Below are 15986 nucleotides of genomic sequence, written 5' to 3'. Positions count from 1 at the left end.
GGGATTTTAGTTTTTACTAGGAAATCCATGTTTTTAAGACAGTTTACTATTAGGAAGTCTGAATGTGAATTTAACAAAATTCAAGTCATCTGATTTGTTAATTAGTGAGTCTTGTTTCAAGTTTTAAAATACATAATATTGTTTATAGTACTGCTATACCCTTAAAATTCTCTAAAAGTTAAATTTGGTAAACAACTGTATAGAAATAGGGTCATAAGGAAAGGCAATTTCTCTTATATTCTAGCTATTTAAAATATTAAAAAAATAAATTATACTGCTAAAAAATAAATGACTAGGTTAATGATATGCTGTTACTCTCTAAAGTACTGTAATTTGAGAAATTCTCAACTGTTATATTTTTGTCTATATTTGAAAGGAAATTGACTTAAAATTGTTTAACTATTACTTATAAAAATTATGAAATTCTTACCAAATTTTGGGGAATCTACTGTTTTGATTGAGTGTTTTACATGGGTTCTGTAACAGAAAATCTTATTTTGAACCAGTCCAAGAGTACCAGTGTCTGGGGCAGCTAACCCTGGAGACAGGAGGCCCTGAATTCAAATCTGAGCTAAGACACTTGATATTTACTAGCTATGACCCTGGGCAAGTCACTTAACCTCCCTGCCTCAAAAAAAAAAAAAAAAAGAATCAATGTTGTAGAATTCTGGCAGAAATTTTTGCACAAAATGCCAACCACTCAAAATGGGGTGTAATTCACAAGTTTTTTTTCTTATTGAAAGTTATATTTGCACATACAAGTTCACTTGTATGAACATATCTAAGAATATATTCATATATAAGTTAATTTGGAAATTTTACTGTGAGATTTTTTCTAGTGATATAATTAAAGATAAAAATATATTAAGTGAATTTTAAAAAGAACATAACAAAGATTATGTTATATGATCCTTACAACAATGCTGGAAGTTAAGTGCTATTATCTCCATTTTAAAATTGGAGAAACTGAAGGAAACAAAGGTATACTGACTTGCCCAGGACCACATAGCTAATGTCTGAGCCCAGATTTTCATTCAGGTGTTTCTGACTTCAGGACTAGTGTTCTATTAACTGAATCCCCTAGCTGCCTCAATCAACTGAGAGATAATCAGTATTTTTAAGCATGCTTCTTTTTCATTTTCTTTCACTTGACAGTTTATGCATTCACATTAAAGTTTATAAATGTTAGGTCTATGTTTTCTCTCTTTAATTCTTTTACCTTACTATAAGTCAGCAATTATTCTTTATTTATTTTGTTCTAATTTGATCTTAGCCTATTCACATACTTTCTCACCTGTTACTGTCCTATTCCAAATTCTTTGATATGACTTCAATTATTCATTTTTCTTTTCTTTTTCTTTTACAATTTTCCATATTTTTAGTCTTTCCTGGTCCAGATAAAGTATAGCTCAGTTTCTTTCCTGTCTCACCCCTACCCAACCACTTTCTTAACCTGAATAACACTGATCTATGTAACTCTTTTATGAAAAGCATTTATTTATATTGATCTCTTTCTTATGCTTTTCCCCTACAAGATTATTCTGAAATCTCATATTCCATTCACAAACTAAAGCACTTGAATGTTCTTTTTTATTCTATGTCTCACTTTTATGGTGCTGATTCTGAAAGATCTTGTATCCAGATTATCTTCTAAGACTGTAGATCTCATCCATATCTCTTTTACTCATGTTTTGTTTTTGTTTTGTTTTCTGGAAGTGCCTTCTTCAAAGTGGTCTCAGTTCCATAAATATCAATTCATGAAGGAGGCAGTATGATGTGGAATAGATACAGAGGGACCCAAATTTATACTGTGCCATTATTATTTGTTCTTATTAAGATCAGCACTTCTACCTCTTGACTTATGTTCCCTGAAATGTTTACTTTCTGTGTAGGATTTTCAAAGTGTCCAATCTTATGGGACAGTATGGTGACCCTGAAATCTTGAAGGTTATTCCAGTAAATCATTATTTCTGCAAGGACCTTAAAGTTTTAAAGGCTTCAAGGGACTTAACAACACACTTTTTTTTTCACTACTTGTTGAGACTCTTTCCATTCTCCAAGGTCAAACTCAGTAGCTATCTCTCAATGAAGTCTTCCTAATATCTCTCAGTTGAAAACAGTCCTCAAATTTTCTTAGAGAACATTTTCATAATTTCTCCTTTTCCTCTGTCACATTCTACCTTCTATCACTGACTTATGTAAAAAGACTGCAAGCTCCTTGAAGGCAGGGATCATTTTCCCCCCTATTTTTATATCCCTAAGTGGCTAACATAGCACTTGACTCATAGTATAGATTTAATAAGTAATTATTTGTAAGTAGGTGTCTGATGATTAGGAAATAGTTAAACAAAATGCAGTGGAATATTACTGCACTGTAAGAAACGATTAATATGAAGACTATAGGGAGACATGAGAAGATTTATATGAACCAATGCAATATGAATTTAGCAAAAACCAGAAAAACAAAAAACACAATAATTAAAACAATGTAAACAAAAGTACAACAAAATTGAAACTGAAGACTGCAAAATTATAATGACCAAGCTTAGCCCCAAAGCAGCAATATGCACTTCCCTCCCTTCTAAGCAGAGACAGAGGAATATGTACATAGAACACTGCATATACTTTGGAACTTCACTGATGTATCTGTTAGATTTGCTGAAATTCTTTTATATTACTTTTTTATTCTTTGTTATAAGGGAATATTCTCTAGGTAGGGAATGGAAAAAAAGGGATATACCAGGAAATTATGATGATCTAAAAAATATATCAATAAATATTTTTAGAATGTTTCTACAAAGGAAACAAGTGAAAAAAGATCTTACCAAAAGTTGCTTGGGAAGTTGCTCAGTGATTTTTTGGAGGAGAGATTGTGTGGGTTTCTCAGCTGATAGAAGGATAAGATGCACATTCCTATCTCCTCGAAGGAGAAGGCCCTTTGCTAGGATCCCAACTCGCATTACACCTTTTAGTATTCTTGATGAAGAATCTATTTTGCTGTTAAGGAGATGATCACAAGAAATGATGTTAGAAAGCAATCCTGAGATTTTGAAAACTAACCACAAGAAAATTAAAAATGCTCTTCTTGATGGTAAGGCACAATATTAGTATTTAGCTAATATAAGTTGTTTATTGTCCACTACTATTTCCTGTTAATTGCCTCCCCAACTAAACCCATAAATTCAAGAAGGAAGTCATATTAGATATGCTTTTACAGGATTGAAATATTTTTCAAAATTGAGTATATGTCTATATGTAGTAAGTAAGCAATAAATACTTGCTGTGTAAATAAATGCTAATTAAAAGAAATTTAAATTGGAAGCAGAATTAGGAAAACAGGTTTGGAAATACTAAAAATACAGTTCTTTAGACTAGTGAAAGACAGTAAAGACTGATGGAAAAGAGAAGAAGAAGGCAGTGAAAATGACTTGAAGTCAGAAGTCTGTGTCCAGGTTCCATCTCTGCCACTTAACAGTTATGTGAAAATAAATATATATATATATATATATATCATAACTTACATAGGTTTCACTTTCTTCATCTACAAATTGAAGGGATTAGACTAAATTATATTTAAAGTTTGTCAAGATGGTCTCTAAGGATTCTTCCAACTTATAAGCTATGTATCATATTTCTATCCATCTCTATACAAGAAAAATCTCTTCTTGAAGAGCTTATAATTTAACTAAAAGTTAACTCACAGCTCAAAAATATTGCTTTAGTTCTCTGATTGGACAGATTCTTTATAATGAAGAGTTTCATTGTTTAACTATTCTGGAGTTATGGCACCAGACTGTTTGGAGATTCTAGTCATCAGTGGATTGTCCAAAGCAACTCATAAAAACCATCTACTTTAGTTCTGTGTTGGTGGAGAAACCAATTACACTGTGGAAAACATGGATTTTCAATACAAAAGTGAAGAAACTCCTTTCTATAATAACCACTACTAATCAAAAGAAATTAAGGGTGTCAAGTATGTATAGTAGTGGGAAAAAACACTGGATTAAGAGTCAGGAGGATCAAGGATTCTACTCACTCTTTCCAGACTTTTTCTCTCATCTATAACATGAGAGGGAAGAGGGATGGACTAGAGATCTGATATTCTTTCTATGTTCTAAATGCCCTTCCAGCTCTAACATTCTATGATCTCAAATTACCCTTTTTCCACACCCTCTTCATCTTGTTCTGATTTTTCTTCTGCCAGGATATCTGAAACCAGTTTGAGGGCTCGTTCTGAATGAGAAACCACTTTTTGGATGGCCTGTAGCTCTGCTTCAGTGGGATAAATAGTAGAGTGCTTGGACATGATATGCCGGTCATCAGATGTATTAGGACGCCTTGAACCCTGTCGGCAGGAAGGACATTTGTTTAACCAAATATAGATGGAAGAGATGAGAGGAGGCAAAAAAAAAGAGAAAAGGGGGAAAAATGACAGAGTTGTCATGGCTATCTCAAAACTATTGGACCAATAAAGGTACTGCAAATCAAAAAAATCAAAGGCAGCCTGGCCAAAACCAAACTAGAGTCATTTTATTAAATTTTGTTTCAGGTGCTTTAAAAAGAGAGGAAGACAGAAGCTGGTTGGGTTAAAAATCAATTAGTGTTAACAGCTCACCAAGACTGGAAAAGAAAGAAAAAATCTGTAATTTTGTTGAATTGATTTTATACCTTTCCAGGCACTCCTAGTGGATCCTGATGACTGCAGAAATTACAGATTTCTAGTTCATTTACCATTGGCAATTTCCCATCTAGAGATTTTAAAATCAAATGGATTGGCCTCTTCCCCTCAGCAAGGCTCACCATGACGGCTCATATATAAGATTCCCATTCAACATCAGGGGCCTAACCCTGAACAGATAAATTTGTCTTAGAAGATCTAATAAGAATCATATTTCCAAAAATAAAGATATATAACTTCAATTTCCCAAGAAAGATAATGATACTTAAGAAGTCAATAGGATAATGCTAATTAAGTGAAAATATATAACCATGTCAGAAATACAACATCCAGTTAGTCAGATAAGGCTTATTTGAAGTCACATCCTACTTAATACAAAAAAGACAATATGGAAATCATCTCAAGAAAAATAAAAGAACTTCATTTCTTATATCTATAACAAAAGTCCAACATCTGCAAACTGAATGTAATATAAAGACTCACCAAAAGTGAGGGAACATGGACCCCTGATCTGCCCATGAGGGGAGGTGGATTCCAATCAGTTGCTATTCGGCGCTGATGTTCTTCCCAATACAACTGATCTTTTCCTACTCGCCTCCAATATATTTCTTCTTCATAGAGTCTATAGAGTAAAGGATACAATGAGACCAGAGACCATGCTAGTCAACAGTATGAATCCCCAGGCTCCATGAATCAGAAACAGATGATGGTAAGGCTACCCTAAGAACAAGGAAACAAATCAGAGGCATCTGTATATCTGTTTTTGGATTTGAGCATGGTGGTTGTCTTGATATAATTCATTATTCCTATAACTCTTTTAAATGAGATCCTGCCCATCCTTCAGGATTAAGCTCAAAAGTTATCTCTTACATAAAAACTTTGTCTGATACCTTTGGTCCCAGTCAGAAATTATCTACTTCTTTCCTTCCTAGAATTTTAAAGAAAATTTTGTAAACATTAAAGTGCTAAAGTATTATGTCATTATTATTACTATTATTATCTTTCCTTCTTTGAATCTTTCATAGTTGTCTGTATATCACATGTGTTTTTATTATATTCTATTTTATATTACATTTTTTGTATAACTATAACCTATTTTTGTTTATTACATAACATTCCCCTTCATGTTCTCCTGCAATACTGTAAACTCTATTTGGACACATGGACATATGTATGTTCTAAATGGAGAATACAGTAAGAAATTATGAATAAGAAGAAAACAGGGAAATGTGAAGATTTCCAAGAACTAATGCAAAATGAAGAAATCAGAATCAGAAAAACAATATACGCAACTACAACAATGTAAATGTATTACAACAACAATTAGAAAAGAGGACAACACCAAAACTGAAACTTAATAATGCATTATGATTGAGTTTGCCTCAAAGAAGTAATTTGTTTTCTGTTCAGGTATAAACTACATTTTAATTAGATTTATCCATCTCCCCAGTTTCTACCACAGTGCCTATAATAGGCGGCTAATAAACTGATGTTGAAGCAAAGACTGAATGCATTCCATGATGAAGAAAAGGCACTGGTTTAGAAAACAAGAGACTTGGCTTTGAATCCAATTGTGCCATTTACTACTTTGGGAACTTGGGCAAAACACTACCTTTTTTGATTCTTAGTTTCCTCATCTGTAAAATGGAGATAATCATACTAACCTACTTTACAAGATTTCTCTGAAGTTCATTTGAGATAATGAATATATGTAAAATAGTTTTTATTCATAAAATAATATGTAAATGAATGGCAATCATTGTTACTATTGGTGCACAGATCATAGATTGTGGAGTTTGAAGATACCTAAAAGTTCCATCTAATCCAAACTTTCCTTTTTACAGATGAGGAAACCATAGAATTTACTGACTTGCCCATAGTCAAATATCTAATAAATAGCAGAAAACGGACTCAAACTCATGTCTTCTGAAACCATCCTAGAATTCATTCTATTATTCCATATTACTTCTTCTTCTTATTATTTGATAAAAAGTACATCAGGAATTGACAAAAACATAGAAAAACCATGTAAATGGAAAGAGTGCTGAACCTGGGAGTCACAGGCCCTAAGTTCAAATCTCAGCTCTGTTACTTACTACCTGTGTGACCTTCAGCAAGTCATCATTTCTCTGAGCCTGTTTTCCTCATCTGTAAAATGAAGAGGTTGGACTAGATGAGCTCTAAGTTTCCTTCTAAAAAAATGAGATCAATACTGCTAGAACTTAAACGAAATTCTCTTATACTCATATCAACATTAATTTCACTATGGCAACTATGCAAAATTATTTAAATTTTAGAACATCTTCATATATTCAAAATATTTGCCAAATAAGCAATCCAAACATAAAAAAGAAACTTGTGTTTTACGACTGTTCTCTAAACAAAGACACTGGAAGCAACATGCCTCTTCCAGATAATTATATGACATAAGTGGGTAAGTAAAAAAAAAAAACCTCTGAAAAGTTCATAATTTTGAAAATTTCTTCCCATTACTACCTCATTTCTATATGGCGACGCTGTTGTTCCTCTCTCCATCGTTTCAACATATCTTTCTGTTTCTGCTTCTTTATTTTCTCTTCATGGTGTTTCCGAGCTCGATTGCTGGGCTTAATTTCAACTGGGAGATCAGGATTCACTTTTTTCTGCAAAAGGATAGAAATCTTTACTTAAATAATTCACATGGGGAAAAAAAACTAACAGCATATTTTACTTATTTTCTTGATGAGGAAACAGATCTAATTCTTAAAAGAAAAAGAGAAAGGATTCCAAAGAGGATAAAAAAAGATATTTTCTAAAGATACTAATCAACTTAATTTTTAAAGATATATATAAAGGAGATGCAAACAAGATAATTGAGAATAAAGAAATATAAAAACATGGCACTGAGAACTATTTCTAGAAAATTATTCAAAAAGATTCAAGGTTCATAAGAAAATAAAGGAAAATATAAAGATATTTTAAGGCACATTAGGAAAAAGAGGAGAATAAAATAAGTGTACCACTTATTAGGGAGGATGGAATGATGAATGACAGGCAGAAAACTACATTCTAATTTTGCTACTGTTTTCTTTATCAAGGAAAAGTATCTTTAGTCTAGAAAAGGCAGGTAAAAATGGCTAATGGTATCTGTAAGATAGCTTGATAGATCTGCTGTACTCAGATTTTTTTTTCAAAATTCAAGAAATCTTTTATTGGTCATTTTTTTAAGTCATTTATGCCATGAATTCATAGGGGATTGGTTCCAACAGCTCAGGTTCCTTGCCATTGGTTCTCACAAAGTGTGCTTCTCTGGGTGGAGCAGGCTGATGTTTTAGTTGAACCCAAGTGCCTTTTTCTTTGGCTTCTTTCATCTTCTGATCATTTTCCTTTACACGCTTCAGGAAGCTATCTCTGATCTTAGAATGCTTAATATGCTCAATATGCACATTAATTCTCTTGGCTAGAATCTTGCCCTTAACCTGTTTGTTTACAACAATGCCTACAGCATGCTGTGTAAAATTATAGACTCGTCCAGTCTTGCCATGGTAACATTTGTGGGGCATTCCTTGCTGAACTGTGCCCATACCCTTGATATCTACAATATAACCTTTCTTGTATATGCGCATATATGTAGCCAGAGGGACGACACCATGTTTTTGAAAGGGCCTAGAAAACATGTATCGAGTCCCTCTCCTTTTTCCTTTTGTGTTTGTCATTTTGGCAACTCACTGGAATGTGGCAGAAAGCTGTACTCAGATTTTATCAGAGTATTTAAAAAGATAAACTCTTTGACTTTTGGATTCCTTCACAATTCAGTCTTCTTGGATTCCAATCTAGCAGTCTTACTGCTTATTATTCTCCACACACTCTATAATTCAGCCAAATTGGTCTATTCTATACAACATTCTTTGTTCCCTACATTCTTTCTTCACCTCTTGCTATGTAAAGTATCTCATTATTCCTGTTTTCAAGTATTTTTTTTTTCTTAAGCATGGAGATAATCACCTACCTCCAATGGTTTCCTATTGCTTCTAGGATAAAATGGAAGTTCCTCTACTTATCTTTTAAAACCTATACAGTCTGATCCCAGGCTATCTTTACATCTTCCTTGGATATTACTCTGTCCCCTTCCTCCCTTCATATACAGTGTAAAGCCAAACAGTTCTTTTCTGTTTACTTGTGTATGACACTCCATCTTCCAAAGCCAAATCTTTACCCTGCCCTCATCCCTCATGTCTGAAAGGCACTCCCTCCTTATCTCTGCTTAAACATCTCCCTTTTTCTTTAATCTGCAGCTCAAACATCATCTTCCACATGAAGCCTTTCCTGATACTCTGCTTTTAACTTGTGTGCATGTACATGCATGTAAGTGCATTTATTAACTTTATATTTATGTTGCATATATATGTATGTGTATGTGTGTGAATGTGTATGTATATAAATATATGCATATATAAATGAATTTGTTTTGCCCATTAGAATTTGAACTTAACGCCAGTGGGAATTGTTTCATTCTTTGAACCTGAACCTTCAGTGTCTAGCACAGTACCATAGTAAGAGAAGATCTAGAAAATCAGAATACCCTAGATATATCAGAATACTGGAGAAACTTGTTGCAAATATTTCCCCTAATATTGTTTTAAAATTTATATTATCAGTATCTTCCATTTTAATCTCCTGTGACCCTCTCCATCCTTTGCTTAGTCAAGAATTTTTCCTAAGTAGTTGTGAAAGGTATTTCCTTCCTTGCTGTTCCAATTTGTTTTTTGTTGCTTTTTTTGTTGTTGTTGAGGCAGTGAGATTAGTTGACTTGCCCATGGTCATACAGCTAATAAGTTTCAAGTGTCTGAGGCTGCATTTGAACTCAGGTTTTCCTAACTCCATGGCCAGTGCTCTTTCCACTGTGCCACCTAGCTGTATTCCAATTTTTCTTTTGGCTTTTGCAAGGCAATGAGGTTAAGTGGCTTGCTCAAGGCAAGGTTGGATTTGAACTCAGGTACTCCTGAGTCCAGGGCCAGTGCTCTATCCACTGAGCCACCTAGCCGCCCCTAATTTATTTTTGATGTGCTGTTTTCTGCCTAGGTCATGGATCCATTTGAATGTTATTCTACATAGTATGAAATCATGGTATGAAATGTTGGTTTAATTTAATTTCTACTAGAATGACTTTGTTTTCCCAGTAGCTTTTAGCAAATAACTATCTCAGTAGTTAGGGTCTTTGGGTTTACTGAACACTGTACTTCTAAGCTTTTTTGGCTTCTGGATCTTAGGTACCTAATCTACTCCATTTTCTATTACTTTTTAAAGAGGATCGAATAGTTTCAATGATGGATGCTTTAAAATACTGTTTGAGAGTCAATATTTCTAACCACTTTTTCTTTTTTTTCATTATTTCCCATGAGACTGACATAATGCTCCTAAACACGAATTGTTTTTCCTAACTTATAAAAGTTTGACAGTTCTATTGGAATGGCACTGACTTAGGAAAATAACTCAAAAATATGATAACATTTAGTATATTGTCTTGACTCAAAAAGGAGCAATATATTTCTCTCTTTAAGTTTTTCCTTATCTTTGCAAAGAGAGCTTAGTAATGAATTCATATAATTTTTGTGTGTCTTGATAGATGGATCTTTTTAAGTTTTTATTGATATTTTCCTCTTCTTAAATCCAATGATTATCTCAAGTATCCTTCTGCTTCCCTTCTCAAAAAGCATAATATTTGATAAAGTGTAGACCTTTTTAAAGGAAAAATGTCAGTATAATTAATACACTGAAAAAGTCTAAAAATGTGTACAATTTTGGACCTCCAAACAGAGATAGTTTGGGGGTATCTCCTCATAACTCTTCATTTGAATCTTGCTTGACTTTTATAATTTTGATGTGGAGTTGTTCTTTTCATTGACTTTGTTGAGTTACATTCTAAGATAAAAACTCTAAGGACTATCATAGTCAAATTCCAGAATTCTCAAATAAAGGAGAAAATACTGCAAGAAGCAAAGAGAAGGCATTTAATTACAAAGGAAGCACAATCAGACTTACACAGGGCTTATTATCAGCTTGAATAATCAGAGGACGTGGAATATCATATTTTGGAGGGAAAAGGACCTTGGATTACAACCAACAATTTACTATCCTACAAAATTCAGCATATTTGGTCAGGTGAAAAGATGGATGTTCAACAAAATAGAAGACTTCCAAAATTTCCTGATAAAAAGACCAGAACCGAACAGAGAATTCAATCTTCAAATACAAACTCAAGAAATGCATAAAAGGCTAACTGGAAAGGGGGAAAAAAAGCAAAAAAAAAAGGTAGCCAAGAACATTAAATTGTATAACAACCCTACAAAGATATTTGTAACTTGTAACTCTTGAAAATTGTATTTCTCTTAGATAAAGGGTTGAATATAGTTGAAGAGATTGTGTACTTTAGAGGATATGGGTATGGTTGTTTCTTGTCCTTCTATTACAGCCCACCAAAATTGCATCCCTATGTTTAAAACAAATTTAAGGGCATCCAACTGTGGTTGATCAGACCAAAACCACGTTCTACCACAGATCATGCACAAATAGTTCAGGTGAAAAGCTGGGGTATTTACTCTAAACTTCTATGTCTCATGTTTCCTTTGACCTGCTTTAATTCTGTCTTGCTCATAATGTTCAGCACTTTCTCTGATGAGGGTTGAGGGGGTAAGGTATAAAGTGAAGAGAGGAAGATACTTAGTGAATATGAGGCAAGGCTGCTTATCAAAAATCAATCAGTCAACCTTTGATTGCATTTTTCTTTACAATACTTTGACTGATAGTACTTCTATCAGGTTAGATAAAAGGAATATAATTTGACAAAAAGAATGAAAGTACAAGGCAGGGTTAAAACAATAAAAACGTAAAAAGAAGTCTAGGAATTAGTGGATAAATAACACCAGATGAACAGGCACAAAGATTTATTATGGTAGAGGGAAAGAAGGGAGTAAATCCTATTCAAAAGATTTGAACCAGATAGGGAATAATATACATTCTAATTGTGTTTAAAAATGTGTTTTATGTGTTTAAAAATCTATCCTGCTCTGCAGAGAAGTAGGAAGGTGGGAGGAGATAGGGAGAGAGGAGGGAGAAGGGAAAGAAAAGAGAAGAGACATAAAGGGGAAGGGGAAGGTTTATGAGTGAAATAAACTCAAAGTTAAAATTTAAAAGAAAAATTAAAGGGGAAAGGGAGCAAAACCTTGGTAAGGAAGAATAAAAGGAAAGAAAAGAGAGAAATACAAATGAGGAAAGATAACATGGAGGGAAATAAAGAATTAATCGTCTTAACTGCAAAGGTGAATGGGATGAATTCTCCCATAAAATGGAAGCAAATAGCAGAATGAATTAAAAACGAGAATCCTACAATATGTTGTTTACAAGAAACACATTTGAAGCAGAGATACAGGTAAAAGGCTGGAGCTTCAGTGGAAGTAAAAAAAAAATCAAGCATAGTGATTCAGATCTTAGCAAAAATAGATCTCATTATAAGAGATAAGGGAGGAAACTATATCTTCTTAAAAGACATCATAGTCAATGATGTTATATCATCATTAAACATCTATGCACCTAGTGGTATAGTGTCAAGATTCTCAGAGGAGAAGTTGAATGAATTACAAGGAGTCACAGACAGCAAAACTATAATAATGGGGGACCTCAACCTCCCTCTCTCAGATTTACATAAATCTAAACACAAAATAAACAAGAAGGAAGTTAAGAAGGTGATATATCTTTAAAAACTTAGATATGATGGACCACTGGAGAAAACTGAATGGGGATAGAAAAGAATATACCTTTTTCTCTACAGTACATGGCACCTATACCAAAATTGACCGTGTACTAGGGCATAAAAAACTTACAGTCAAATGTACAGAGCTAGAAATAAATGCATTCTTTTCAGATCATGATACAGTAAAAATTAGATGTAATAAGGAACCAAAAAATTAAATGGAAACCAAATAATTTAGTTTTAAAGAATGAGTAGATCAAACAACAAATCACAGAAATAATTTCATCCAAAAAAATAACAATGAGACCTCATACCAAAATTTATGGGATGCAGCCAAAGTAGTTTTAGGGGAAAGTTTATATATCTCTAAATGCTTACATGAATAAAATAGAGAAAGAGGAGATCAATGAATTTGAGTATGCACTAAAAACTAGAAAAAGAACAAATTAAAGATTAACAGCAGAAAAAATACAACACAAATATTCCACCAGCCAGCATCATAGCATCCATACATGGAATCATTGATTACAGCAAATGGAGAAGTTTTGAATACTGGTCACTTACTTTGGCAGTATACTTTCCAGTACACCTTGATAATGAGGCTGATGCAAGCATTGCCAGAACTAGATCAGTGTTTTAGAGGCTCCAAAGGAAAGTGTGGGAGAAAAAGAGTAAATTAGACTTACTCCCAAACTGAAGGTCTACAGAACTGTGACCTTATTTGTGTATGTCTATGAAACAATATACTACTGCCATGCCAGGGAAGTGAATTGCTTCCATTTGCATTTTCTTAAGAATCTGAAGATCATCTTGCAGGATAAGGTACCAGACACTAAGGTCCTTTCTTCAAACTCTGGGATGGTTATATTGGCTTGTGATCAGTCACAGTCAGACACACTATAACTTAAGGGCAGCTAGATGGTATAGTGGATAGAGCACTGGCCTTGGAGTCAGGAAGATGGGATTTCGAATCCAACCTCAGACATTTGATACGTGCTAGCTATGTGAACCTGGGCAAGTCACTTAACCCTGATTGCCTTGAATCCAGGGCCATCTCCAGTCATCCTATATTCATACATGACTTAGTCATACATTCATATGTGACTGAGCACAGCAGCCCTTCATTCAAATCCAAATCATGAGCTTGTCATGACATCATTTCCCTGATGTCATGGCTTTCTTCGAGAACAAAGGACACATATCATCAACTTGACTCCAACACAAAGTTGTCACATTGATCTTCCAGAATGAAGAACAACTAACCAATCACCATTTTTTTCTCTGACTTGGAAGCTCTGGGTTTTTGGGTTTGACATTCCTGAGGCTTTTTATTTTAAAGTTTCTTTCCTGAAGTGATTAGAAGATTCTATTTTTTCTTTACCTTTTTTTTAAACATGTCTGGTTAGTTTTCTTTCATGATTTCTCAAAATATGGTATCTAGGTTCTTTTTCAAAGATATTTTTGGCCCAATGATTCTGAAACAAACTCTATTTGATCTATTTTCCAAGTTGAGTGGTTTTTTTTAAATAAAATATTTTAAATATCTTTCAATTTTTCATGTTTTCGTAGTTCTTGTTTTGTCATGGAGTACACCCATTCTAATTTTCAGGGAGTTTGTTATTTGATTAAGGTTTTTTGTGTTAATCTGTTAATTCTATTTTCAATTCTCTCCTAAACAGGTTTCATTTCTTTTTTACTTCTTTCCTCTATTACTTTCATTTCATTTATATGTACTTTGAATTCTTTTTTAAAAAAGCTCTTATGTAGACTTCCTGCCAAGATGGTGAAGAGAAGACAGGCACAGTTGAGAAACACCTGAATCTTTTTCTCATCAGACTTGGCTTAAAGTCAACCTACACATACTCAGTTAACTTATAAAACATCTAACCTTTCAAGTATTAAAAGGGGAAAAGGGGAGGGGGGGATGGAGAAAGGGAAGGGGAGTGGGGGAAAAAAGGGGAAATAATAAAAGGAAGGGAAGGGAAAAGGGAAAAAGGGAAAGGGGAAAGAAAGGGGAGAGTGTGATATAGGAGGGCAAACACACTGAAGGGGGTGGTATTCAGAAACAAAATACTGAGGAATATGGATAAAGTGGGGAGAAAGGGGGAAAAATACAAATGGAGGGAAGATAGCACAGAGGGCAATAAAGAATTAGTAATCATAACCTTGAATGTGAATGGGTTGAATTCTCTCTCCCTTAAAACGTAAGTGAATAGCAGAGTGGATTAAAAACCAGAATCCTATAATATGCTGCTTACAAGAAACTCATTTGAAGCAGAGAGATACATATAGAGTAAAGGTAAAAGGTTGGAGCAAAATATATTTTGCTTCAGCTGAAGTAAAAAAAGCAGGGGTAGCAATCCTTATCTCAGACAAAGCAGCAGCAAAAATAGATAGCATTAAAAGAGATAAGGAAGGAAACTTTATCCTACTAAAAGGTACTATAGACAATAAAGTCATTTCAATATTGAATATATATGCACCCAGTGGGACAGCACCCAAATTCTTAGAGGAGAAGCTGAAAGAACTACAGGATGACATAGACAGCAAAACTCTACTAGTGGGAGACCTTAACCTCCCACTATCAGATCTAGATAAATAGAATAATAAAATGAACAAGAAAGAAGTTAAGGAGGTAAATAGATTGTTAGAAAAATTAGATATGGTAGACTTGTGGAGGAAACTGAATGGGGATAGAAAGGAATATACCTTTTTCTCTGCAGTACATAGAACTTATACAAAAATTGACCATGTACTAGGACATAAAAACCTAATGATCAACTGCGGAAAGGCAGAAATAGTGAATACATCTTTCTCAGATTACAATGCAATAAAAGTCATATGCAATACTGGGCCAAGGAGATATAGACCCAGAACAAATTGGAAACTGAATAACCTCACTTTAAAAAATGAGTGGACCAAAAAACAAATTATAGAAAAGAATTAACCATTTTATGCTAGATAATGATAATAATGAAACAACATACCAAAACCTATGGGATTCATTCAAAGCGACTCTCAGGGGATATATTATAGCTCTAAATGCTTACATGAATAAATTGGAGAAAGAGGAAATCAATGAACTAAACATGCAACTAAAAAAATAGAGAAAGAACAAATCAAATATCCCCAATTAAATACTAAAGTAGAAATTCTAAAAATTAAAGGAGAAATTAATAAAATCTAAAGCAAAAAAAAACTACTGAAGTAATAAATAAAACCAAAAGTTGGTATTATGAAAAACTAATAAAATTGATAAACCTCTGGTCAATTTGATTAAAAAAAAGAAAGAAGAAAAACATATTGCTAGTATCATAAATGAAAAAGGTGAACTCACCACCAATGAGGAGGAAATTAAAGTAATAATTCGAAATTATTTTGCCCAACTCTATGCCAATAAATTTGATAATCTAAGTGAAATGGATGAATATTTACAAAAATATAAGTTGCCAAGGTTAAATGAAGAAGAGATTAAATACCTAAACAACCCTATCTCAGAAAAAGAAATTCAACAAGCCATTATTGAACTCCCTAAAAAAAATCTCCAGGGCCTGATGGATTCACAAGTGAATTCTACCA

The 15986-nt window shown here is 33.5% G+C and overlaps 2 protein-coding genes across 5 annotated transcripts in view; both read right to left on the bottom strand.

The window, feature by feature from the left end:
* ZFR2 (zinc finger RNA binding protein 2) overlaps positions 1 to 15986 on the bottom strand; it is a 144498-nt gene that overhangs the window by 58673 nt on the left and 69839 nt on the right. For all 4 annotated transcript variants that reach the window (XR_012471988.1, XM_074204047.1, XM_074204045.1 and 1 more), the window contains 4 exons: positions 7175 to 7320; positions 5162 to 5300; positions 4158 to 4345; positions 2826 to 2997 (listed from right to left, as the gene is read on the bottom strand). Coding sequence is in view for 3 of the 4 variants with exons in the window: in XM_074204047.1 (XP_074060148.1) it covers positions 2826 to 2997; positions 4158 to 4345; positions 5162 to 5300; positions 7175 to 7320 (645 nt within the window). In the remaining variant the exon portion in view is untranslated. The remainder of the gene's footprint in view (positions 1 to 2825; positions 2998 to 4157; positions 4346 to 5161; positions 5301 to 7174; positions 7321 to 15986) is intronic.
* On the bottom strand, positions 7349 to 12158 carry LOC141500661 (large ribosomal subunit protein eL21-like). The gene has a single exon (XM_074204051.1). The coding sequence runs from the start codon at positions 8371 to 8373 to the stop codon at positions 7891 to 7893; it is 483 nt and encodes a 160-aa protein (XP_074060152.1). The 5' UTR covers positions 8374 to 12158; the 3' UTR covers positions 7349 to 7890.

The sequence above is a fragment of the Macrotis lagotis genome, chromosome X (assembly GCF_037893015.1).
Source record: "Macrotis lagotis isolate mMagLag1 chromosome X, bilby.v1.9.chrom.fasta, whole genome shotgun sequence".
Classification (NCBI taxonomy): Eukaryota; Metazoa; Chordata; class Mammalia; order Peramelemorphia; family Peramelidae; genus Macrotis; species Macrotis lagotis.
Note: the sequence above shows the minus strand (reverse complement) of the source record. Positions and strands in the feature narration are given on the sequence as shown.